This window comes from Gopherus flavomarginatus, chromosome 2, assembly GCF_025201925.1.
Source record: "Gopherus flavomarginatus isolate rGopFla2 chromosome 2, rGopFla2.mat.asm, whole genome shotgun sequence".
NCBI lineage: Eukaryota > Metazoa > Chordata > Testudines > Testudinidae > Gopherus > Gopherus flavomarginatus.
In genome coordinates, this window is record NC_066618.1 from 266,520,439 (window position 1) to 266,546,885 (window position 26,447).

Here is a 26,447-nt window from a genome sequence, read left to right on the forward strand (position 1 = left end):
TGAAAACATTAGAATACTTCATCACCAAATTACCAACATACAATTGGATCAATTCTTATCTCATTTCATGTGTGTGTATGTATATATATATATGTATATTTAATATAGAAACATGCATATTAAAATATTGTACTTATATATAATACCTTTTGAATAAATAAAGTGCACAGTTCTCTGGAATTTTTAAATAAACAGAAAATGAAATACAAAACCAAGGTCTAAATATCAAGGGTCAAACCCTTCGTTGATTATCCAGACAAAATTCCCCTTAATTTCAAGTTTTTAAAATGACAAACTCTAGAAATTCAAAGTTACTATTTAGGTTAGGCTACTCCATCCCTAATTGATTTTATTTTAAAAAGATATACAGCAGCATACATCAAAGAGACCCTCAGTCTAAACCTTGATTTTTCCAGGTTTTTATTGTTTGTAACTTAACTGTACAACTCCATAATCATTATGGTCCCAATCTTGCATCACTTACTCATGTGCATAATCCTTACATTATGTATTAAATTGACTTATTTATAGGCTTTTGTGTTATGCTCATCACCGTAGTGTGTGAGTTCTTTGCAGTCATTTGTCCTCACAACATACAGAAATTACAAACAAAAGTTATCATGCTAGCTATATTTTGCACTGTCAAGTCTTGACCCATCATCATGTGACATCTTTACTTAGTTGTATGTTGTGCCCTTTTCCCTACCTTCCATGCATGTATAGGTATCTGATTCTTTGTCTTTTAGGCATCAATCCTGTAAACGCATACAAGTGTGAATAATGCATGTGAGTAGTCCCACGGTTCAGTGGGACTGGTTAAATGTGCAAAGCTTCATGCATGTGTGTTTGCAGGATCAAGTCCTTAGATACTGAGCTTTTTGGGAAGAGTGCATTCTCTTGTGCTTGGCAATTGCCTAGTTGTACACTGTGAGCAGTAGCAGTAGTAAAAATGATCAGATATCCCTATGAGGTTATCATCAGGCTACACATCTTTTTATTCCTTTTTTCAAGTCCCTGTTTTGCAGCCATTGAAGTCAATAAGATGTTTTCCCATTCACATGGGTGGGAGCAGGCACATTGATTAATAGATTCCAAGGCAAGAAGGGACCACTGTGATTATCTAGTCTGACTTCCTATATAATAGCATAGAACTTCCCCAAAATAATTCCTAGAGCATGTCTTTTAGCAAAGCATCCAATCTTGATTTAAAAATTGTCAGTGATGGAGAATCCACAATGACCCTTGGTAAATTGTTCCACTGGTTAATTACACTCACACCTTATTTCCAGTCTGAATTTCTCTGGCTTCAACTTCCAGCCATTGGATTGTGTTATAGTTTTCTCTACTAGACTGAAGAGCCTATCAGACTCCTACTGAATAGATTATTTCAGTTTGGGGCTGGAAAGTTCATACAAAATAAAAAATGCTGTGAAACCAGCTATGCTTTCTCAGTAGAAACCTCTAAAGAAGCTTCAATTTTTGAAAAAATTGTAGTTCATTGTCACAATTTTGCATTTATAACTTTGGGTGGTCCATGTTGCAGGTTGGAGAAATATTTGGTCATGTGGATGGCACTCAATCATGGTATGATTGTCTGTCAAATTCAATTTTTAATGCAGAAGCATCTTGAGAAGTTGTCATTCTCTGCAAATTATCACTTGTCCTGGTTTCTCCCTCTAACATGATTGAATATTTTAGGTATCTAACAAAAGGACCGCACATCTAGCATTAGAACATTTGATTCTGTCAATTCTGAAATTCACTGAAAGTCTGCAACTTTTCTCAAGATTAAGAATGCAAAGAGCTTGAAGAAAGAGTGGGGCAAACTCACTCAATTTTCAGGAAGTCGCACCATGGGGCCTGCAAAATGCTCTTCAAACCATCTCTGTAGTTCTACACAGTCCCTGCAGGATCCCACAAACCCTTGCAAACTGCACCCCAGGGAACCAGCATGTTTTGACTGAGGCCCTATTGAAGCAAATGCACCTCTTGAAGACATGAATGTATAAGAAAGAAAGGTAATGGAAAGTGACAAGCTGAAAAGGAGTTGAAAGTTTCATTTGCAAGGTTGTGCTTGAGGGGGCATCCATCAGGAAATTCCTATGGAGTTGCAAAAAGAGAAAAAATTAAGGAACAGCAGAGTATGATGAACTTATATAATTCTTTTTCCATAGCAGCAGGCAGTATTTATTACTTTTTTTTTTTTTGCCAATTTAGGAGCACTCCTAAGCACTGAAAGACAGAAATTAAGTGTACAGAGCCCCACAGCAATAATGAAAGTGTAGAATGCTCACAGATTATTTATAAGCATGCAAGTTATGTAGTAGTTGAAGATTTTCTCCCTTCTGTTCCTGTATAGTGATGAAGAATGGTATTTTAATAGGCAGATGGTAAAGACAATTACAGTTTGGGGCTCAGCTGGGAGTTACATCAGTTTATTGCAAATTATTAGTTGATAAATGCTTTTGTTTACAAGCAAAGTCTTAAGCAGCTTTGTAATCAGTTTATCAGCTGCAGCCTCAATTTTGACAGCTTGCCTTTGGGGTATACAGTCATTTCTTCCCTGGTCATTTAGAAATCATGCTGACCACGCAGTCAGTCAGATTGGCAGCTTCTGTGCACCTGTATGATACTCAGTAAACTGGTATTTGATATAAAGTCTATTTTTAAAAAATCACCCAGTGAAGAATCTTGTCTAATAGCTAATCAATATTAGTGTGCGCTAATTTATTTCATTTGTCTCTGATTCATAATTTTCAAGGGATACTGTCTGATTAAAAAGAATTTAAAAAATATTTTTGATCCTAATGAGTTCAATCTTGTTCCTGTTTACTTCACTTGTTTTGGCCCTCCGTTACTAATAATGCCCCAGATTATTAGTTGAGAAGTAACATACTGTTCACAGTTTATGGTACTTGTTTATTTTTGGCATTTCGCACAGATTGCACAAAGAAAATAAACTAGTCACTTTCATGTTTGTTTTTCATCATTTTGTAGTCCTTCACACTTCCAGGTTTTCATACAAAGACCAATACTACAGTGTTCGCATTTCAGACACAGCTGGGAAATGCTTATTTGTTTTGGGAGTATTTTGTTTTTAACTCTTGAAATTTTTTTAAAGGGAAGATTTTTTAATATTCTACAGTTTTGCAAAATAATATTTTTATAAGAATTAAGTTTGGGAACAAATTTGACCTGAGTCTCCTTACAAATGTCTTTTCACTTAGCTGTCTTTTTAGAAATTAAACTCTGGAATGTCATATGAGCCTGCTCTCGTTGCAGTCAAAGGAAAACCGCCCAGTGACTTCAGTTGGAGCAAAATTTTCCCCATGATATAAATCCATAAAGAGGAGCCTCCTTTGTCTTTATGGTTCTTACAGTGCCCCTTACATCCTGTAAATAGGAGCAGAAGTCACTGTAATCTTTTTTAGGAAAACTGGTTCTATTCCATTATTGTTATCTATGCTATGGTAGTGCCTAAAGTCCTCAGTCAGGATGAGGAAGCTATAATGGAAGGCATTATACAGATCTAGAGGAACCACAGCTCCTGCTTTGATGAATTTGTAAACTCAATCCAAAACCCTAAAAAGACTTATGCATATGTTTAAATTTACGCACTGTGAGCAATCCCATCAATTTACAGCCCTGATCTTGAAGTGAACTCCGTGCGGCACTCATTTCAGGATTGGGACCTCATTAAAGAAAAGATTCAACAAATGAGTGTAACAAACAGGAGGCGGGAAGTCAAGTAATAAAAGCACATGTTTACATGGCTACAGTGTGTACAACTTAATGGTTCCAGATGTTGAATGGGGGGTTATTAAAATTTATAAAAATTGCGGTTGATCCACAGTCCCCTGAGCTCCCTTGTCATTTGCTCTCCTCTGGAAAAAGTGACCCAACCCACAGCCTATTATTTATTTGTTTGTGTCTCTTTGTTTTCCCATTCCATAGAAGACTATCCCAGCTGCCCCTCTACCTAACATTATTAAAAAAAATACAAACTATCCTCACAACTTCCTAAGGTGATCGGCCTTCTACCTCTACATAAACTTTCCTCCTCCTCCTTAAGTGCCTGCCTCATTCACTCTACATTGGTCCAAAGGGGCAATGGCAGATCCCTACAGGTGTCAGGCGCAAGAGTGGAGAAAGTCCTTTGAGAAGTAATAGGATGTGCTCTGATTTCCCTGCAGTGCAGTGTTGTGAATGTGTCACCAGGACATGCCCACTCTCTAACCTTATTGGTCTTTCCCAAATCTCCCACTAGCAATCTCCCAGTTCCACAAAACAGTGCATCACGTCCAGAATTGCTGGCATCATTGTCAGCTTCCTAAGGCTGCAAAAGGGCCATGTTATGGCACTGCTAGCAGGGAAGCAGGGATTCCGGAAACATGTGCACCTTAAGCCCTACCTCTAGTATACTGGGGCTCATCAGCTAATCCTCTCTCCCTGAACCCTGTTGCTGCTGACAACGGCAGCTGAGTCTCGTTCCTGTGATGATCTTAAATGGGTTTTCTCCTGGTAAGTTCTGTAAAGGGCTGCAGTTGACTTGTTGCTGTAAGACATCCAAGGGTGGAAGAGTTTGCCGAGGCAGTGTGCCCCCAAAGTCTGGGCTTCATGATTGGGGAGGAGGGTGTTAATGTACATGGCAGGGCCGTATTACATCGTTCACTGTTCTTTCATGATTTTCTAGATAATACTTAGCTCTGCTTCAGTTCAGGGGATGGACTAGATGACCTATGGAGGTCCCTTCCAGTCCTGTGATTCTATGATTTCTAGCTCATGAATATTGATATGTTCCTTTTTAATATCCAATTAATATCCATAAAGTAATATGGACAAAAAGTAATGCCCTGAGAAAAGAAATAGTTGCAGTACTTGTAAAAGAATTCCTTCAGCTCATTTGTTAGCATTTATGCTGAATTAAGGAAATATAACAGGTTTAGCATTTGTGACAGCACTTCAGTTTCAACCCCTAGCAGCAGACCCAACTTCTGGTGATATCGGAGGATATTTCATTTTTCAGTTTCATTCAGGCCTTTTAAGTACGTATTGCCATTTGTGCCAAATATTTAATAGTTTTATGCTGTGGACTGTCGTCCACCAGGAACTGATTTCACCTAAGACTTTTTACAGCCATCTAATAGAAAGATATGTATTCACTCTGATTAGCTCAGGATTTGAATGAGGGTCCCAGAAGAAATATATAAGCCTCTTAAATGCACATAACTTCTAAGGATATGGGTTTAACTGTTTCCCCCTGTGGTAAATAAGCTGTGACAGCTCAATCGGGGGTAGAGGGTACAAATAAAATTACCACATTATTTTCCTGTGGATATTTTCTGAACATTGGTGTAGTTTACCTCTGTATCTAATGGAATTTTACATTGTTTTAATTCTAGGATTTCTTTGAAAGAAACAAATACAAAATCCTCAAATGCATAAAAAAAAAAAAAAGAAGCTGACAGCAAGGGTAAAATGAGAGGTCAAATCTCATTGCTAGATATACCAGTTCTGCTTTAGAAATATGCAGTTTAGTTGGGGTTCAGTAGCTCAGTATTGCAGCATTAATGAAAGAGAGCTACTGAAATTTTGTAACTATCCTTTAAACGGTGGTCACGCAGGAAAGAACATCTATCTCATTGAAAGAGTTTCAGCAGAGAATGCTTCAGTTTTGATTCTTTTTTCTCCTAGGACTGAAGAGAGATTTTAAAAGCTATACTGAGGAAATAAACTATATAATAGGTGACAGTTTTTTATGAAACGCACTATATTCAAATAAAAGCATTTACTCCTGTATCGTATTGCTAAGGAATCGGTCCTTGGTACTGAAGTCAGTATCAAAACTCACAGTCATTTGGATTAAGGAGCAGGCCCTTATTCTCTTAAGAGGTATATTTCTTCTTTATTTCCAATCTGTCATCATATTTCTTAAAACTCAATCATCTTGGAATCATCCCTTTCAAAGCTGTCCGTGTTTAGTTGAGTGAGTCTTCTATTATATTGCATAATATAATGCATTATTGTTTCTTTATTTTGTAGCATCCAGGAATTAAAAAAAAAAAGAAGCAAGTTTCATACTTTATTCTGAGCCAAATGCACTACATTTCTCCCAGGGAATGTGAGTGCTTGCTCTTACACTTATTGTTTTAACATTATATAATATAATAGGTTTTACAATTTCTGCAATCAATACACTGCAGAGTTATAATATGCCAGTTAAAATTAGAGGGTGAGTAACATTTGACAATCTCCTTTGATCGGTAAACAAGGAAAAATTATGCAACGTCCTAGGAAATCATCTCATTAATTTTAATTTAGCATTGTAAACATTGTTATAATTGTTAGAGAAGTCCAAATTTGCATGCCAGGCTGTTGAGATGCTCTCTAAAGAGATGTTTGGAATCCTGGCATTAAAATACTTAGATGGCAAAAGTGTTCTGCAAAGTATTTAGTTTGTGCATACAAGTTTAAAATGTTGAGAATTATTTATCAACAGAAAAGATTGTTCACAAAATGCGTTTGATTTATTGCTGTATACACTACAGATCCATATCAGTTATGCTTACATTATTTTATTCAAAAACTTGTATAACCCGTGAGTTGGCATATTAGAGAATACTGAAAAGGCATTAATCAACCTAAATAAACAAGTACATAGATCTATCTAACAACTATGAAGTAGTTAATAATTTTTAAGCAATTTTATTATAGAAAGGAGGTCTAAAAGAGTAGTGCTTAATTATCTGGACTCCTCTGTGCTGGGCTCTCTTTTGATTGTATTAATGAAGCAGCTGGCCCATTGTTTCTCTTTAATTCCTCTATTGTTTTAAGAATATGTCACAGCTCTTTATTCTTTTATCAGGTGCTGTGCAGGAGGATCCACACAATACCTCATATTCCTACTGTATTTGCCAATGCACAAAGAAACCTCCAAAGCATTTTTCAAAGAAGGGGCACACGTAATTTATAAGTTCTATTCCTTGCACTACTCTACTGTCAAGAATTTCAGCAGTATTGGATTTGAACTCATTATAATTTTTATTAAACAATGTGGCTCCATATTGATATAAGTACTCTGTTAATGTCGAAAATTAGAGATCTGGGCAGTAACTTGTGCCGTACTGAAATGGGGGCATTCATCAGTATAGGAAATTATTTTGAATAGTCACAACCTCATGGGGGGAAGAAAAACAAATGTGAAGATTGTGTTCTGTTATGGATTTGCAAATTTCCATCAACTGCTTGAAATAAAACACAAAGCAAAGACGATATAAAATAAACAAAGTTATTTTTTCCCAAGGCTGTTAACAAAAAATGTCCTTTTGTAAAATAGGACCATTTCATTCAGAGAAGGAGGAGGTTTAATTCAGTTGATTGTGCCTGGAAGTCATTATGATCCGTAGACTAATACAAGCTGTTGATTAAATGACATCTGATAGTCTTCTGACCCTCCTTTGTAAAAACATATGTATACAGGAAATGGCCTCTTATGCTGTTGCAATAACACAGTCAAAAACACTAATATAAGCAATATAACACAAAATATAAGCAGCCAAAACAATACTTTAGACTCACTGGCACAATAGGTTTGTATTCTGAGACTGTTTAAGTATGAAGACTGGTTTCAATAGCAATTATTTATTTTCTAACCTTGTACCTAAGATATACAATCAAAAATCCAGATTCAAAAGGTTAGGCAGACCAAGTTTTGATTAATACTTTGGATAAAAAGACTAAACAATGGCAGGACTGGCTGTACATTTTTAAAGTGTGTATTCCTTTTCATATATGGAGTAAGATTGCTGCACTACCATGACGGTAGTGCTTGTGTCTATATGATTCAGTTAAAATGTCCTTGCATTGTATTTAGCCATTGCCTTTGTTTTAAGGGGGAAGTTAAACTATTTTTAGCAACCTGCTAAAAGCCAGTTCTAATAAAAGCAACAAAGTTACTAATCAGAGGCCATATGCTGCTATTGATTTTTAAGCAGAGCTTCACCCATTTTAAGTCAAAGGGGAATTCTGCTTAAAAATCAATGCCACCCGTATAGCCCCTTCACTTTAAAGCTCCCCTTCAGTGAAAATCACTGAGACAAAAGAAAGTAAATAAAGGCTGAATTATTTATAAAATCTCAAAATCAACTTCCATTTTATAGGGAGAGAAAATGAAGAGGCTATTGAAAAATCAAGCAACTTTCTATTATATATCTAGATGTGTGTCTTACATAAAATAAAGTTTTCTAATAGTATATCTATCTATCTCCTCAGTGCTCCCTGTCTACATACTGAAGGCAGAGTATTACCACATCTGAATGTGATTTAATTGGTTCAATTACTATATATATTTTTATACTAAGCTTGGTTCCATATCTTGATGAGCCCAGATGTAGTTCTGCTAGTGGTTTACAACTACTCATTGCTTGCATTTTATTATTTTTACAAAGTAAATGTCTATCAATCATATAGATACATTAGAAAAAATTCTGCAAACATAGCTCATCGCAAAGATTTTTGCAGCAAGGTATGTAATTATTAACCTGATTTTTGCCATTGAAAGAAACCATGAATTGCAGATAGTGCAGATGAAGTTAAATGCTTTTATATTAGATACGTTTTACTTATACAGTACTCCATAGGTATGGCCATACAATATAATTGAAGCTTTGTCAGCTCTGTAGCCTAGCAACAGATAATACTGTTAGGTTACTGAATTGCTCCTGGTTGACAAGTAGGGAGTATTTTTGTGTTTATCATGTTTGCTAATGATGGGATCCTTTCCAAAAGGCTTGTCTTAATCTTAATTAGACTTTATCAACAGAGGTCTGCATGACATTGTGCAGACACTGATTTCATAAATAATAAAAAGTGCAAGTGAAAAATTTGGCAGGAGAAGAAGATATTTAAGGCCACTGATTCTTGTAAGAGCAGCATGAATTTCCAAAATGTAATCAAGTTTGAACTGTGACTCTATTCTTTATTATCAAAACTTGCAGTACACTTCACTGCAGTTTTGACAGCAATTATGAGTATGATTTATAAGCTTCCTGTTAGGAACCAGATCTGTTTGCACAAGAATCTTGATCATAAACATTACAAAGAACAGTAAGTCCACAGTTTTTCAGGGACATCTTTTTTCTTTCCATAGAACCTGAAGTTTTAGTTTGTTTTATTTTTAAGTAGCAGAAGAGCTACTTGTGTTTGCAGTGTAAGAGACAGACGAAGAAGATCCAAAAATAATCTTTCCACTTGGTGGAAGTTATGAAGGTATCAAATAGCTGATTTAGTGTGTGATGCAATTTGATAAAGAAATCATGCCAATGCAGTTGGAATGTAATTTTTTGCTCTAGTTCGCACAATATGATATTATTCCACTTGCCCAACTTTCTCTGATTAAATAAACGTTTCTGATTCTTTGCATAACTAGTTAATTATATTTTTATTCAAATGTAAGCTAATAAGGAGTGGGGATAAATGCGTAAGCAATATCTGTTGATAGTTTTTTTTGTTGATCTTGGATTTGATGCCTAGATAATGTATATTAACTCCGTTTTGTTTGGCTGATTTTGTAGCTATCATTTTAGAACAGCTATGGAATTGTACTTTACATTCCATTGGGCAGCTTCCAGGTCAGAGCCTCAGCTGGTGCAAACTGGCTTAGCTCCATTGACTTTAAGGGGCTGTGTCAATTTACACCAGCTCAGGATCTGGCTCAGTGTTGTCTTGTAGCATTCAGATATATAGCTCAGATTCACTGAAATAATCTTTATCCAAGTGACTCAGTAAACTATGCTGCCTGTTCCTTTGGATGATCTAATGATCAGATCACTTGGGGCCAGATTGGTCATCCTTGGCGTCAATGGGATTACTCGAGTGAGTCACTGGTCACCAATGTGAATAAAGAGTTCACAATTTGGCCTGAAGGGCATACTCCAAAGCACATTTAAATCAGTGGGAGTCTATCTGTTAACCTCCAGTGGGCTTTAAATCAGACCATCAGGACTTGATTCTGCCTGACCCATATGGGTGTGCAGTGGAGGAGAGGGGACAAGAAGTCTTCCCTGTCGCCTCTTGCCAGCCTAGATAAGCACCAGCACAATTGCAGTTCCTGCACGAAGTGCTCTCCTTCGTCCTTTGTGGGCAGGGAAGAGTGGATATTGCCCTGACCCATCCCCATCTGCACCAGCCTATGGAAAGGGACAGGCATGCACTGTGGGGAGTGTATTGCACCCCATGCCTACGGATGGAAAGTGCTACATAACAGGATGAAAGAGCAAATGTACTAGTGGGAGGAGCATAATTCTTAAGAAGAATCCTAATTGCCCCTAAGGAACTCTAATGCAAGGATATTGAGTCAGCTCCTTATTGCTGGTGTACAAGGAATTTGATCCAGACTGATTGCAGCTGGAGACCCTGTAAGCAATGAGTCTCTTTTTTTCCCCCAGGGATACAGCATGTCAGGATTGTTGCTGGGGAAAGAAAGGTGGTGTTTTTATTGTGGCACATTTCAATTTTATTTTTAATACAAAATGTATAGCATTATAAGACTACAGCACAAGCCCTTATTCTACAGTATTCTTATAAAAGTGTATAATGCATTGTATTATTGTTACACTGCAAGTTTCATATATAAATAAAAATAAAACAGAAGTGTGACATAATAAAAGGAACTCCGCCCTCCACTCACACAACTAAGTTATGTATGTGTCTTCAAGTAAAATAGTGTAGCTGGTTACAGAGCCTCAAACTAAAGTCATGTAGCTCAAAGTTGTTACATATAAGAGGCTGATTAAACATCCATTTGTCTGAGTCTCTTCTCACACTGGTTTTGTACTGGTATAACTCCAGTGGCTTCAGTGAATTTACTCCTGATTTACACCAGTATGAGACACTAATCCAGTGCTTTAGTTTTCAGATTCCTGGTTGGTTATTAGGATTCTGGAGTTGTAGATGTAGTTGTATTGCTGTCTTCACTTTTCATCTCTTTATTCTCGAAAGGAACTTGGTGAGAGTTGTATCTTTGCATGCCCTAATTCTGGAAAGCAGTGAACCTTATGTTACACTGGTCCTGTTACAATAAATTGTTCATAAACCTCATAGCTACCTTCAATGGCTGTAATACCAAAGAGTGAATGCAAAGAAACTTTTCTGCTTTGAAACTTTTATACCACTTTGAGATCTGCAAGCTCTGCTCTATTTTTCCACTGAAACACATTGTCACTGATGCTGTTTTGTTTGCTCATCTTTGAAAGCTAATAGACTGGTTTAATTAATTGTCCAGGATTTCTCTAAAACAATGTCTTAATTCTTCCATTTAGCTGTGGCATATCATACACTGTTGTTATCTCCTCCACCAGATTTTTGCAACAAGTTGTTTTAAAACTATAATCTCTTTGAGGGGAAAAAAAATGAAGTGCAGTTGAAAAGGCAGTTATGCTGAAAGATAAACACAGCAATATTACTTATCAAAATGAGTACAGTTTTGCTTGCCTAATGAATACAACATATAGCTTTTGCTATATATACAAAACCTTGGGGAACAAAAGCTTTATAACATATAAAGTATGCAACATTATTTCAGGCATAACTATACTGGATATGTATCTAGGCCTGAGAGTGTAGATAACACAATATAAGTGCTTTGCCTGTCTAAACATGTTAAATAAATGAGCATTCACTATCACATTCAAATACATTAGTAGATGTACTTGCATAGTTAATTTTCTTTTTAATGCACTGCACGTGACATTTGCAGGACAGAGCTATAGTGTATCTTACTGTTTGATGAAAGTTTCCCCCTTCCTCCCCTTTTAAACAAACCTTTATTTGAATAAGCCTTTATGAAACAGATCTTTGGCATATCTTCTCTTCAGGAAGTTCAGTTAATGTAAGCAGAGATAAAACAGTCATGTTATGAAAAATATTACATAAGAAAATATTTTTTTCAGAGGAAGATGGTAGCAAACATAAGAGAGGGGGGAAATGACCTTATGAGGAAATTTGATTTCTTCTTTGCAGCTTTTGGGTTTTTTTTTATTCTGCTGTGAATGAGGCACTTGGAATAAAACTGAAATTGTGGTATGAAAAAAATATGCAGGAAGTGAAGTAAAAATATAATGATTGGAAAAGTGCCAGTTAAAATAGTTTTGCTTGTATCTGAGTTCTGGCAATGTCCGTCTCTTAGGACACAAGAAAAGTGAATTAAGGTGATTGTTCTTTAGTTGAACTGGCTGTAGAATATATGCATATATTTTTATCATGGCTTCCTTAACAGTATTTTGAAAATGCTTCTACAGATAGAAATGGAACTTTAAAAAGCAAGAGTTTTCTGCCTCCTCCCGACAAGTAATCCAGTTAGAAAAGGGTATAAAGACACCCTACGTATGTTGAAGTAGTTCTGCAGATTTATGCTCCCCATTAAATCTTTCTGTTTTTATTTTTCATATAGGTGGCCAGCTTTGGTGTACCACAACTAAGATCATCTCTGAGGGTGAAGAGCTAATTGCCTTTGTTGTGGATTTTGACTCAAGGCTACAAGCTGCCAGTCAAATGACTCTTACAGAAGGGATGTATCCTGCACGTCTGCTGGACTCAATACAACTGCTCCCTCAACAAGCTGCTATGGCATCTATTTTGCCTACAGCTATTGTCAACAGTAAGTGAATAATATTGTTCCATAGCTTTTTTTGGTTTTGTTTTTGTTATGTTTCAGGGTTTTTTTAACAGAGCAAAAATAGATTTAGAAAATTGGGATGGTAGCGGTACAGGGTAGTGTTTGGCCCTCCCTCAGACAGAAGCTCTGTAAATCTGTTTGCAGAATTAGAAAATCATAAAAATAGAGATGAAAAGACCTGTTAGCTCACATGGTCCATATTCTTTCTGTCAATGCAGGCTTGGTCTTCACAATACATATTCTAATGTTTATCCAGGCTAGTTTTCCATTTCTCAAGCAATAGAAATTGCTTCTGTTTGATTGTTTCAAAATGCGATAGAGGTCAGGAATTTTCATTGTATTAGCCCTAATTCATGAAAGCATCGGTATTCAAGGATTCTTAAGCCTGTGTTTAAGTCCCATTAGTATTAAAAAGACAATCACATGCTGAATAGGGAAGGACTTAAGCAGGTGCTAAGTGCTTTCTTGAATCAGAGAGACATCCACCTTGTCTCTCTAATATTCTAGGACCAACAGGTTACAACAGCACCGCATACAACTTCTTGAATCAGAGCACTCAGCCAAAATATTCTGTTTATTAAATTCACCCAATTACTGCTATTAAGGCCCCAATCCTAATTGCTCGCCTTCCTTGGTAACTGATATCATGTTCCTCCTTAGTCGTCACTTAACCGTGTGATATATATTTGGCTCTTTTAATCTTTCCTCATCACTGAGTTCTTCCATTCCTCTATTGTAGCACTTCCCTGTGCTTCTTGTAGTTTATCAATAGTTTGCAATAATTAAGTAACCAGAATTCTACGCAATATTCAAGGTTTGGATTCACTAGAATCCAGTAGGTCCAGATTCAGCCCTTATTCATGTTGAGTAATACCTACTCTTTGAGTAATCCCTCCAGGTCCAATGCTGGATGACTATAAATGTCTTTGTCAATAGCTTTATTTTTTCTAGTTTGTTGTTTATTTTTGTGTAAAGAATTGTACTGGTCACATTTACTGTGAACGTACTGCTAAAAGAAACAACTTAAAATATACCACTATCCTGTGGAGAGATAGTAGTGACAGCAATATCAAGCTGAAATATAAGGAAACACAAAGCAGGTTCATCTGCCTTCTGGAAATGGGGTTTAGTCAGCTGGCATTCTTGTTATTAATGCTAACAGGGTGTTGGGAATTTTCTGTCAGACTGTTTTTGGACAGATTACGCAAAATTAAAAACAAAACCTCCTCATCAATTATTGGGAGTGGACTACATCCACCCTGACTAAATTGCCCTTCAACATTGGTTCTCCACTTGTAAGGTAACTCCCTTCTCTTCAAGTGCCAATATATATGTATGCCTCTATCTGTAATGTTCACTCCATGCAACTGAAGAAGTGGATTTTTTACACACAAAAGCTTATGCCCAGATAAATCTGTTAGTCTTTAAGGTGCCACCGGACTTCTCTCTCTCTCTCTTTTTTTTTTTTTTTTTTTTTTTTTGGATACAGACTAACACAGCTACCACTCTGATACAATATTAAAATTTTCACCAGGAAAATTTTGATTTTAATGAAAAATTTAGACTTTCCATCAGGAAAATGTAAATGACATATTTTGTTTCAGATTAGTTCAACCAATATCAAAATATTTCATTTGAATTGACCTAAAATGTTTTGTTTCAAATAAAAAAAATTGAACTGCATTTATTTCTGGTGCATTGCCTAATGGTAGTTGCAGTTGCATTCCCCATTCTGTCTTTTGGGCCATGCTCCATAGTGGATGACATCTTTCATAGTGCATTCCCTTTATGTGGTGCATCATGGGAATCACATGACTCTACATGTATTATAGTAGATGTAGTCAGGTCAAAGCGTCTACCCCATGGGGGGAATGAGATCTGGAACTATAACTCCCATATGGCAATAGGGAAATGTCTAGATGATTTGTTTTGATCCAAAATGTCTAAATGAAGCATTTCAATACTTCTGAATCAATTTTTTTTGGAATTTGCCATTCATCAGAAAACTTAAACATTTTAACTTTTCATCCTGTTTCAGAAAGTGGAATATTAAGGATCAACCTACAATTAGAGGTCATAGCATATTACAAAATTTAACTCCCAGCATTAGTAATGACAAGAATCCAAGGAACAAAGAAAGCATGAGATTTTCAGTTACAGTAATTACTACATTCTTAGATTTTAGTCTCCAAAGAGACCATTCTGATTATCTAGTCTGACCTCCTGGCTATCACAGGCAATAGAATTTTCCGCAATGATACCTGCCTGGAGTCCAGTACACTTGTGGTTGAACTAGAACATATTTTTTAGAAAGACATCCAGTCTTAATTTAAAGAATCCAAAGCCCCAATTCTCCAAAAATTTAGAATATCAGGGTTGGAAGGGACCTCAGAAGATCATCTAGTTCAGCCCCCTGCTCAAAGTAGGACAAATCCCCAGATAGTTTTTTTTCCAGCACACCCCAGTTTCCTAAATGGCCCCCTTAATGGTTGAATTCACAACCCTGGGCTTAGTAGGTTAATGCTCAAACCACTGAGCTATGCACATGCCTAAAGTTAAGCACATGTGTAAGGCTTTGCAGGATCAGGGTCCACATTATTGAAGAACATCTCTGATTAAATATTTTCATGGTATTATAATACAGTTGAGACTGCATTTCTGCCACAAACTATGAATTCTATTTTAGTTTTTAAAAAATTTGGTGTCCTAAAACCTTAGCTTAGTGTTTTATATTAATTGGTTATTTTATTAATTTATTTTGGCCTATAAAACAAACAAATGCTTTCCCTTGTCCTTGCAAATGACATTGTGGCTGCCTTGCCAACATTTTGTTAAATAAGTTGTTTCTTTAATGGAAAAGTTAAAGGTTTTAAGCCTTCCATGTTACTTGTTGATGCTGTGGCTAACCTGCATCTGGTTATATTTGCTTGTAGAAGATATATTCCCTTGCAAATCCTGTGGCATTTGGTATCGAAGTGAGCGGAATTTGCAGGCCCATCTCATGTACTACTGCAGTGGGAGGCAAAGAGAGGGAGCTCAGCTGTCAGAGGAGAATGAAGATAGTGCTCATCAGATATCCAGTGTCTGCCCCTTTCCACAGTGCACCAAAAGTTTTTCTAATGCAAGAGCTCTGGAAATGCACCTAAATTCTCACAGTGGTAAGTGGAATGTATCCCCCTGTAGATGTAGCTATTCCTTAAACATTAACCACTATTCATGTTATCTTCTTCAATGAGTCTCTAAATGTAAGCAATATAATCAAGCACTGGAAGTAGATACTACTAAGAAATCAGTCATTCCTGAACTGTATTATATAGTCTCCATGCACCTCTCACATATAATCTGTTTATCCATGTAATTTATTTAATCATTTATCTGACCTACTTACGCATTTACATAAATCCAAACAGTTGGTCATTTAGTGACATAGATTATCTCAGATATTTAAACAAAGGTGTAAAGCTTCGTCCATTGAGAAGTTTGGTCATTTAGAGATAGGATGGGCATTAGGAACTCCTGTATCTTATTCCAGATCCGATGCTGACTCCCACTGTAGTCTTGAACCATGTCACAACCTCTGAATTCAGTTTACTTGTTTATAAAATGGAAATATTACTTCCTATTCATTAGAAAGCTGAAAATTGGCATAGATTTAGATCATTTATCAAGTATCTCTGAGTGTTCTGTTGAAATTTAGCTTTGATTTGATCACATTATTGAAAAATCACAAGTTATAAATGCACAGGACATTCCACACTGAAGTTTCTACTAGGCATGCAAAGTTTGCAGATGAGGAAGGCTGCGCTGTCAGGCCTAAGCAGTTAATTTGGCGTTAGAGTGAAATATATACTCAGGTATGCCTGGGAAGAGGCAAGCATTCTCCAGAAGTCTCTGTGGACCTTGTTGAGTAAGTAGGAGTTAGAGAGGGCTTATGTATATTTTACATTTTTACAGAAGGGAGCTCCAGCCCAGTGTGCCATGGCAATTGAATGCCATCCAAGGTTTGCAGGAGAAAGTTTCTCTCCTGCGGATCTGTTACAGGACAAAGAGTTCCACTGATGGAACTTACGCAATTTGCAGGCACAATGTGTATATACATTGAAATTACTGTCTTTAATTGCATCATGACATGCTGTTTCTCAAAAACTATATTATAATATCATTTCATTTTCCCCACAACTTCAGTTTACTATCTTGTAGTTCTGTGTACTGCTTTGTGTATGTCCTTGAAAATCATTTATATGAAAATACATGTTAAACCATAACATACTACATTTCCAGGCTAACAGTATAGTGTAAATGTGAAAATGTGCAATATGTCTCTGCTCTTTTCCTGAATGCTCTGCTACTTGAAAGGTTCATGTGTAGTGCATGGATAAGAAAATGATGAAAATGCATACTTACAGGAAGGAGAACTCATGTAACAAGTCTGCGGGCTAAATCCAGACAGGGACCTCGCCTCAACACCGCACCCTAATGTATAGGTGCCATGAGCCCAGTTGAATACACAACCCTGATTTCAGAGCTTGTGCTCCTTCTGCATTTCATGGGGAGAGTTATGTACCTAACAAGAGGATTCAATAAGCGGGGAGCTGCCTACACTATCCAGTAGGAAATGCAAAAAGGACTTAGGTGTCTAAATTTGGGCTGGAGGGAGGGACCTATCTCTCTTCAGCAGTGACAAGATTTACGCACTGAAGCCAGATCAGCTCTTTCTTGCAAAAAAAGAAAAAAGAAGAAGAGCAGATGGTAGATGCCCTTATACCCACTAGCCGAGCAGTTTGGGCACTCACCTGAGATGCAGGAGACCCAGATTTGAATCCCTACTCTTGAGCAGAGATTGCCCTACCCATCAGGCTGTAGGCTATTCTGTGATAGGATACACTCAATCCGTCCTGTTGGAGCTGTTCCACTGTTTATTAAAATACTTAAATATAGGCGCCCCCCGGATTACACAAACCCGATTTATGCAAATCCACAGTTACAGAAAAAGTTCCATAAGCTAGAAATAGGAGGGAGGGTTTTTTTATTTGTTTGGGGTTTTTCTGTGTAATGGTCAGGTATACATTTCTGACTTACACAAAATTCGAGTTCTGCAAGGTGTTCCAGAACGGAACGCTTGCATGAGTCGGGGCGCGTCTGTATTCATTAGGCCAGAGAGAAAATGACTCTATAAGCCAATGGTTAGGGCATGCAGCTGGGAGACCCAAGTTCCAGTCCCTGCTCCTACACATATTTAAGTATTTTATACACAGTAGAAAGGTTCGTGTTCAGGATTAGGCAGCATCTGAGCAGTGTTTTTGTGGATCTAAATTTGGCCCCAGGAAACTAAAGTGCCAGTTAGGCACCTAAGTCCCTTTTATGGTTCTAATCCTAAGGTAGTAAAATACATTGTATCGTTTTGACAACAATTAGTGTAAGTATAGAAAGATGCAAAAATATGTGTTACAAATGTGTTTCTTAAGCTTCAGGAAAAAATGTACTATATTATATTGTATTAATTGAGATTTAATAGGTTATCCTGTAGTGAAAGACTATTTCATGCTGAATACATATAACAGGACACAGTTAAAGATGTGCAAACTTACCAGTGGCACTCCCTGACGTTTTAATGCAGAACCAAGCAATGTTTAGCATTCTGTTAATGTTCTTTTTTTGTAGAGACTATTTTTCCCCCCTTAAATCCATGGAAATTCAGTGACATATCACAAATTATCCACAAAGATTATTTAGAAATGTATTACCTTATGCTAAATTAACTCATATGCCATAATAGAATTTTTATTTGTGTATAAGAAATTTTGGATAGACTAGAGAAATTCTTTTGGCCTGAATAATTTGTTTAGGTCTCTGTTAAAAGTCAAAACCTTCCTTTTCAACTCAGTGGGACTATTTACATGTGTAATAGTTACTCACATGTGTTTGGAGTGCCATGCTGGTGGACATCATGAACTGAACCAGGGATGAAACAGCTAAACCTACAGGTCTTTACAGCTTGTGCTAATGAACTGTGCTCTAGCTGGGTGCTATAACAGACCCACATCCTCTATGGATCAGCACAGAGGGAGGCATAGAACACACACTAACCAGTGGGTTACATACTTCCTTGGGCAGGTCATTCCAAGCCAGGGTGACCAGATGTCCCAATTTATAGGGACAGTCATGATTTTGGGGTCTTTTTCTTATATAGGCTACTATTACCCCCCACCCCTGTCCCAATTTTTCACACTTGCTGTCTGGTCACCCTGTCCCAAGCATGTGAGGCCCACAGCAGGTCATATCCTGGACAACCCTTTCGTATGTGATGGCCACAGGGCACTTTGACCAGCACTAGGGATTGAAGCAGGGTCCTCTGGGTCCGAAAGTGTGAGTTTTCACAGCTTGAGCTAGTTTCACCATGACACTCACTGCCCTGCACTGCTCCAGTGTCCAAAAGCAGCTGTAAAACCAGTTTAATTGACCATGTGGTGTGCACATATATATAACATTTTAAATCTAAATCAAACACAGATATTTTTCCTTCCAAATGTTTCCTCATTAAACTCGTAGAAGCCCTGGATTCCTCTTTAGACAATAAGGCCATTATTGTTCTTCCAGCACAGAACTCTGGCCTTAGTTGTGCTCTATAAGCATTTATAGCTTGAGTACACCCTGAAACACACTCTCATTCTCTGCACAGATTGTGGGTAGGGTTTGAATTTGCTTCTGTTTTTACACTGTACTTGATAGGAAGAGCTCTGGTGAGTTCATATCTAAGAAAAATATATCTCATTGGTAGGGCTATGATTTTGGATAAAGAAATTGTGAATTTTAATAAAGTCTATGAAATGTCTGCAAAAACATATTTTTAGGCCCCCCAGACTGAGTTGCCTTGCCCCCAAACTGAATAAGGGATGGATGGGCCAAACATAAGTGGCTCCACAACATCATGGACCTGATTGCAACACCCAGAGTGGGAAGCCAGACCTAGCCCCACTGGACAGGAGCTGCCACTGGGGATGAGTGTGGGGTGGGCTTACTCTTCAATCCACCAGCTCTCCTGGACCTGATCTTTGAACACCCTCCCCATACTCTTGTGCATGCTGATGTAGCGAAAATTGCATTGTTTGGTGACCTTTCTGTGACTTAATGTTTTTTCTTGCACCTCTGCCCTGAAATTTACGAAGAATTTCCATTCTGAAATCATAGCCTTCCTCCTTACCTGCAATAACTGCATGCTACTATTAAGTACAGGTGGTGTAAAAGAGTACTTTCTTCATTGACATTTTTTCTTCCTAGGCCAGCCCTCCTTCCTCACAGTGGACTCCCTTTCAGTCCTCCTCCCACTGAGTTCCCATTCCAGAGCCCTGGATCTTCTTTCCCATATAGGCAATTCATCTCAGCAAAGCAGATGCTGGCCAACAGTAATGGAGATTATTGGAAATGTGCTCTCTGCAACTCTACCTCTGATTCGGTACATTTTATAGGCCCCCGCTGAGCTTGAGGACTGACTCTCAGGCATATTGCCTTGAAATGCTCCTGTGATCAGAGAAAAGTGAACATACTCCTGAGCTTTTTGATTCCTCCAGCCCCTACTGAATAACCTTGTGTAGAACATTGGACCCCAATGCTTATTGATTTATGGGGAACAACATGTGTTTTCCATGTGGAAATTGCTATTTCTAAAACTGGAATGGGTTAGTTTGGCATTTCCATTCAGGGAAAGTCTGACCTATTTTTATTCTTCCCCTACTCTCACCTTCCCTTTATTAATTGAAGGGCTCTCTGCTTCATATGTGAAATTCTGAATCCAGGCTGAACTCAATATGGAAAATGAGCCAGTTTATGGTATATGTAGTCACAGCTGATCACTTTGGGAACCTCTTATAGCAATTGGTTGGAAAGAGATGTTGAATTGATTTAAGCATTACCTGAGTGATCAATATGGGTGAATACTTACAGAACATTTTCACCAGAGGAAAATGAGTTGTTCTCATGATGTTTATATTCTCCGTGTGATTGCTTTTCATGGTATACTGCATAAGGGGAAAGCAGTTACCCTAACTTGTTGTGTATTATTTATCTTTTCCATAGGAGTGAAAATGGAAGAATTTCTCCCGCCTGGTGCTAGTCTGAAATGCACAGTTTGTAACTACACTGCAGACTCAGTGATTAACTTTCATCAGCACCTGTTTTCACATCTCACTCAAGCTGCCTTTAGATGCAATCACTGCCATTTTGGCTTCCAAACTCAGAGGGAGCTACTGCAGCACCAAGATCTACATGTCTCTGGCACCAAGTTACAGAGAGAAAGTGACATTGAGCACTCTCCAGGTGGTACTGATGAAGCTTTACAGCCAGCAACAGACCTTTTGAACAGAAATGAAGTTCCCCAGAGCCAAAAGACCATGCAGACTAAGGATGCAAATTCGGACACTGAGCTTGACAAATGTGAAAAAAAGACTTCACTTTTCCTTCCAGCCCAGAGGCCAGAAACACAGCCTGCAACAAATAAACAAAGCTTTTCATACACTAAAATAAAATCTGAACCATCTAGCCCAAGACTTGCCTCCTCCCCAGTTCAGCCTAATATTGGCCCTTCTTTCTCTATGGGACCTTTTCTCTCTCAGTTTGCTTTTCCCCAGGACATCACAGTGGTTCCTCAGGCTTCAGAGATCTTAGCCAAAATGTCTGAACTGGTCCATCGAAGACTGAGGCATGGCAGTAGTAGTTATCCTCCTGTAGTTTACAGTCCATTGATGCCAAAAGGGGCTACTTGCTTTGAGTGTAACATAACATTCAACAATTTGGACAACTACTTGGTACATAAAAAGCATTACTGCAGCAGCCGATGGCAGCAGATGGCAAAGTCACCAGATTTTTCCAGCATTTCTGAAAAAATACCTGAGGCTGTAAGTCCCAATAATGGCCAAAGTTCTATAAACATTCTGAATACTGCTCCTCACACTTCCGATGCAGAGAATCAGCTTCTTCAGACGTCTTGCATCAACTCCTCCACTGTCTTAGATTTGATTGGGCCAAACAGTAAAGGTCATGAAAAAGACTTTTCGGCACAGGCTAAGAAGCTCTCAGCTGCAACCAGCAATGATGAGAAAATGAATGGAAAACCTGCTGATGTGAAGAACCCCAATGCTCCTTTAGTAGAAGGAGAAAGTGATCCCAACAAAACCACATGCGAAGCTTGCAATATTACTTTCAGCAGACATGAAACATACATGGTCCACAAACAGTATTATTGTGCCACACGCCATGATCCTCCACTGAAGAGATCTGCTTCCAGCAAACTGCCTGCTATGCAGAGAACAATGCGTACACGTAAACGAAGGAAGATGTATGAGATGTGCCTACCAGAGCAGGAGCAAAGGCCACAGCTGGTTCAACAACGGTTTCTTGAAGTGGCTAATCTTGGCAACCCTTGCACATCCACTCAAGAATCAACAGAAGGTCTTGGAGAATGTTACCATCCTCGGTGTGATATCTTTCCAGGAATAGTCTCAAAGCATCTAGAAACTTCATTGTCTATTAACAAATGTATTCCAGTTTCAAAGTGTGACACTCCACACTCCACAGTTTCTTGCTTGGAGATGGATGTACCCATAGATCTCAGCAAAAAATGTTTATCACAGTCAGACAGGACATCCACCTCTCCAAAAAGGCTGCTAGACTACCATGAGTGCACAGTTTGCAAGATCAGTTTTAACAAGGTAGAGAACTATCTTGCTCATAAGCAAAATTTTTGCCCTGTCACTGCACATCAGCGTAACGACATGGGACAGCTTGAGAGCAAAGTATTTCAAAATCCAGAAAGTGAACGAAACAGCCCTGATGTCAGTTATGAAAGAAGCATAATCAAATGTGAGAAAAATGGAAACTCAAAACAGTCTTCTCCAAATGGAAACTTGTTTTCTACACACTTAGCAACTCTTCAAGGACTTAAAGTCTTTAGTGAAGCAGCCCAGCTTATTGCTACAAAAGAAGAAAACAAACATTTGTTTCTTCCACAATGCCTTTACCCTGGAGCAATAAAGAAAGCTAAAGGAGCAGATCAGCTTTCTCCATATTATGGAATAAAGCCAAGCGATTACATTTCTGGTTCTCTTGTCATTCATAACACTGATTTAGATCAAAGCACAAATACAGAAGGTGAATCTCCTAAAGGCCAGATACCTTCAAACGGGTGTGCTGTGCAGAAGAAAGAGTCTCTTCCATTATTGCCAAAAAACAGAGGCATGGTAATAGTTAATGGTGGACTAAAACAGGAAGAAAGGCCGGCAACAAACCAACAACAAGAGAACATTTCACAGAATCCTCAACATGAAGATGGGCGCAAGTCTCCCTCTTGGATTTCTGAGAATCCTTTAGCTGCAAACGAAAATGTCTCTCCAGCTATTCCTACAGCGGAGGAACAGTTGTCTAGTATAGCAAAAGGTGTGAATGGTTCCACCCAAGCCCCAACCAGTGGGAAATATTGCCGACTGTGTGACATCCAGTTCAACAACCTTTCAAACTTTATAACTCACAAGAAGTTTTATTGCTCGTCACATGCAGCGGAACATGTCAAATGAAACAATCGGTCACCTTTGTACCTGTGTTTAGTATATTGTTCCATACAGTCTAAAGAAAGCTGTTTGAATTACATCTGGACAATCAGAAGATAATTCATTATTGCTGAATTGAAGACTTCAAGGTGTAATTTCATTACAGTCCCTTAGTAAAGTGTATTATTGGTGCCATTTTCAAAAATATTAATTTATTTTACCAGCAGTATTCATAGCTGTAGTTATGTTATTTTTTATTTAAAAACTTTATATTAAAGTCATTTGTAATGTTATTGTATAGTTATTGTGTAGCACATATGGTTTGCACTGTATAGTAGATTTTAAAGAAAATAGTCACAAACAATACAGAAAAGCATTTTAGAAGTAGCTTCAAAAGCACTTGTGTATCCTGATTTTTTTCTTATATGCTGTTGCAGATATATGTATATGCTAAAATATAACTTGCAAAAAAGTTTCAACTATGCTGTAAAGTTCGCCTTAAAATTTCAATTTTTTGAACTACTGGGCTCAGTTTGCACTTTATATTTTAGCAGATACAGTACCTTAGTCATTAGGCTTTGCATTTGTATGTAGCAGTATGTTTCTGTCCACTTTCTTAATCTGAAACGTACGTTAAATGAAGATGGCAATTTTTTTCTTGTATAGTACTTGTATTTTCTTTCGCTGCTGCATCTCTGTCTCAATTTTTAAAACTTTGCTGTTAAATGCAATACTTTATAAGAATGAACAAAATTACTGGAAGCAGTATTGTAAGTAATGAAGTCATATCAATCAGTTTTATCTTTTGAAAGGCACAGTCTAAAATGAAACCCTAAACTCAATGCTGCAAGTATGAATCTAATTCATATATAAGATATATTTAAATATAAGCGTAGCAATACTGCAACTGGTGATCACAAAGATAATGTTCTACTTCTGATAGAAATAATTTCTCAACAAATGTTGTTACTATGCATGTATATGGATGGAATAAAATTCCAGATCATTGGAGATGTTTGGCAGTAATTTTTTTTTTGTGTTGTTTTGCTCTGTTTGGTATCTGTTTGTAGATATCAAAAAATTTAAGTGAGCAGTTGAGGACAGGCTAACATCATACACTCTGCACTTGAAGTAAATATCACCGAAAACAATTTAAAAGGGGAAAATGAGCAGGCTGAGGCCTGTTGTAGGCAGGATATTTCTTTAGTTGGAATCAAGGAAGGCATACTTCATTGAAGAACAAAGGCTGTATGTCGACTGCTGAAGCCAGTGGAACTACGCTAGTTTACACCAGCTGAGGATATCACCCTGTATCTTTTAATCTCACCAGTGATCTTTAAAAAACAAAAGAGCAGTATTTTTCAAATGAATAGTAATTGGCTTTATAGTGGCTAATCTTTTATTTTAAAAATATGTATAATCTAGATTAATAAATAATACATGCTAATCAAGAGTTGACATATGCTATTTAATGTCAAAGGGGTGAAGAAAGAGTTAATATCCTGACTTTCCAACCATAGAGTCTCCTCCCACTGTTTCAGACAGATGTAGTGTGAAAAAAAATGAACTATTGGTGCATTTTTTAAACTTATAAATGTGTAAGACCTTCACATGAACAAATCAAATAAACAATTTTAGTTAGTTTAGTTTAGTTCCCTCATCAGCTAAGTACAAACACCTAGTCAAACACAAAAAGGAATAATATTTACACTGAATAGCTATGTAGAATCTGAAAACATTTTATTTTTTAATTGCTGAGATTTCTTCATTTCTGAACAACATGAGGAATAAAAGTAATAGGTCCAAATTTTGTAAAAAGGATGTGATTTGTTTCCATATTCAAGATATGAGTATAAAATGCCCAATATACACCTGCATATCTGGCTTGTGCACATTCACAAAGCACCAATCTGGGCTGCATCTTGAGCATATGCAATTTTCAAAACGCAGGCTCAAGAATTTTACAATCTGTATTTATGCTAATTTTAGCACACTTCCTCATTTCAGCTTCATGCACAAATATTATATTACTGGAGGTTAACCCTTTTGTTTTAGGTAAAGAGAACTGGTGACCTCAGTCAGCATTTTATGGGCCACATCTCATCACATTATACTGGTGTCATTTCAGAGTAACTCTGTTGACTTAAGCAGTAGCACGCTAGATTTACACATATGCAGCTAAAATAAAATGAATTTTCATATTAAGCCTGAAATATGCCATTTCTTTCTATTCTACCATACACATTTTTTAAGAGGTGAAAGAATTACACATAGTACTTTTAAAACTGAAGATGGGTTAACCTGGAGTGAATCCTTTCACAAAAATTAACAAAAACCATAGTTGTGGTGACCTAGAATTTCTAAATGATTCCGTAATTCACCGTATGTCACCGAATTATTTAGAAATAATACACTCACAAAGTAAAGATTGGTAGTGCTGCCCCAAAACAGGCGGAATTTAACGTCATTATCCATTTGGGACTGTCCTGTTAGAATGAAGAATCAACTTTGGGGGCCCAGCTGCCATACCTGTTTGTGTAAGACTGAAATGGTGCTCCCGCTAATACTATGGATGGGGCTTTGGAAAAGTTCACCAACTTCAGCCTGTATTTCAGGCTGTGTGCTAGAAAAATTCCTGTTTAAATTGCTGGGCATTTCCCCTACTTAAAGATGATAGAGGCAATGGGGCTGGTTCTCCACTCACCTAGATGAGTTTTACAGAGATGTAACTCCATTGGCTTCAATGGAATAACAATGGTAGAGTGAGAGGAGAATCACACCGTTGCTATGTTACTTATACTCATTTACTACACCTGCAGAATGCCAAATTCGTGTAATTAGGCTACTTTACAATGACTAGGAAGGTAGTAAGAAGGAATCACTAACATTCATTTTATTTCTTATTTATTTTTCATATATAACTGTGCACATTGCTAGTCTAAGTAACCCCATTACTTTACCTTCCTTTTCTGCCTCCCATTCCCTCCATTTCTTTGTTAAACTCATTTGTTATGTCTTATCTTAAACAAGATTGTAAGCAGGGTGTGTCTCTTGTTATGTCTTGTAAAGCATTTAGCACAGCTGAGCCCTGATCTTAACTGGGGCCGCTAGTCACCACAGTAATAGCAATAACAAATAATAATTAAAAGTAATATGCCACTTATACCGGTTTTCTGACCAACTAAGGACTTACACCACCTGTGAATTCTGCCCATGGAGTTTTTCAGTGTGTTACT

At 37.4% G+C, this 26,447-nt stretch overlaps 1 protein-coding gene across 3 annotated transcripts in view; it reads left to right on the plus strand.

The window, feature by feature from the left end:
* The window catches only part of ZFPM2 (zinc finger protein, FOG family member 2), a 482,727-nt gene extending 458,505 nt beyond the window's left edge, over positions 1–24,222 (plus strand). For 2 of the 3 annotated variants that reach the window (XM_050940635.1, XM_050940636.1), the window contains 3 exons: positions 12,449–12,655; positions 15,607–15,831; positions 20,747–24,222. In XM_050940635.1, coding sequence (XP_050796592.1) covers positions 12,449–12,655; positions 15,607–15,831; positions 20,747–23,238 — 2,924 coding nt within the window. In that variant the 3' untranslated portion in view covers positions 23,239–24,222. The remainder of the gene's footprint in view (positions 1–12,448; positions 12,656–15,606; positions 15,832–20,746) is intronic. The other variant, XM_050940638.1, reaches the window with a different exon arrangement.
* The last annotated feature ends 2,225 nt before the right edge of the window (positions 24,223–26,447 follow it).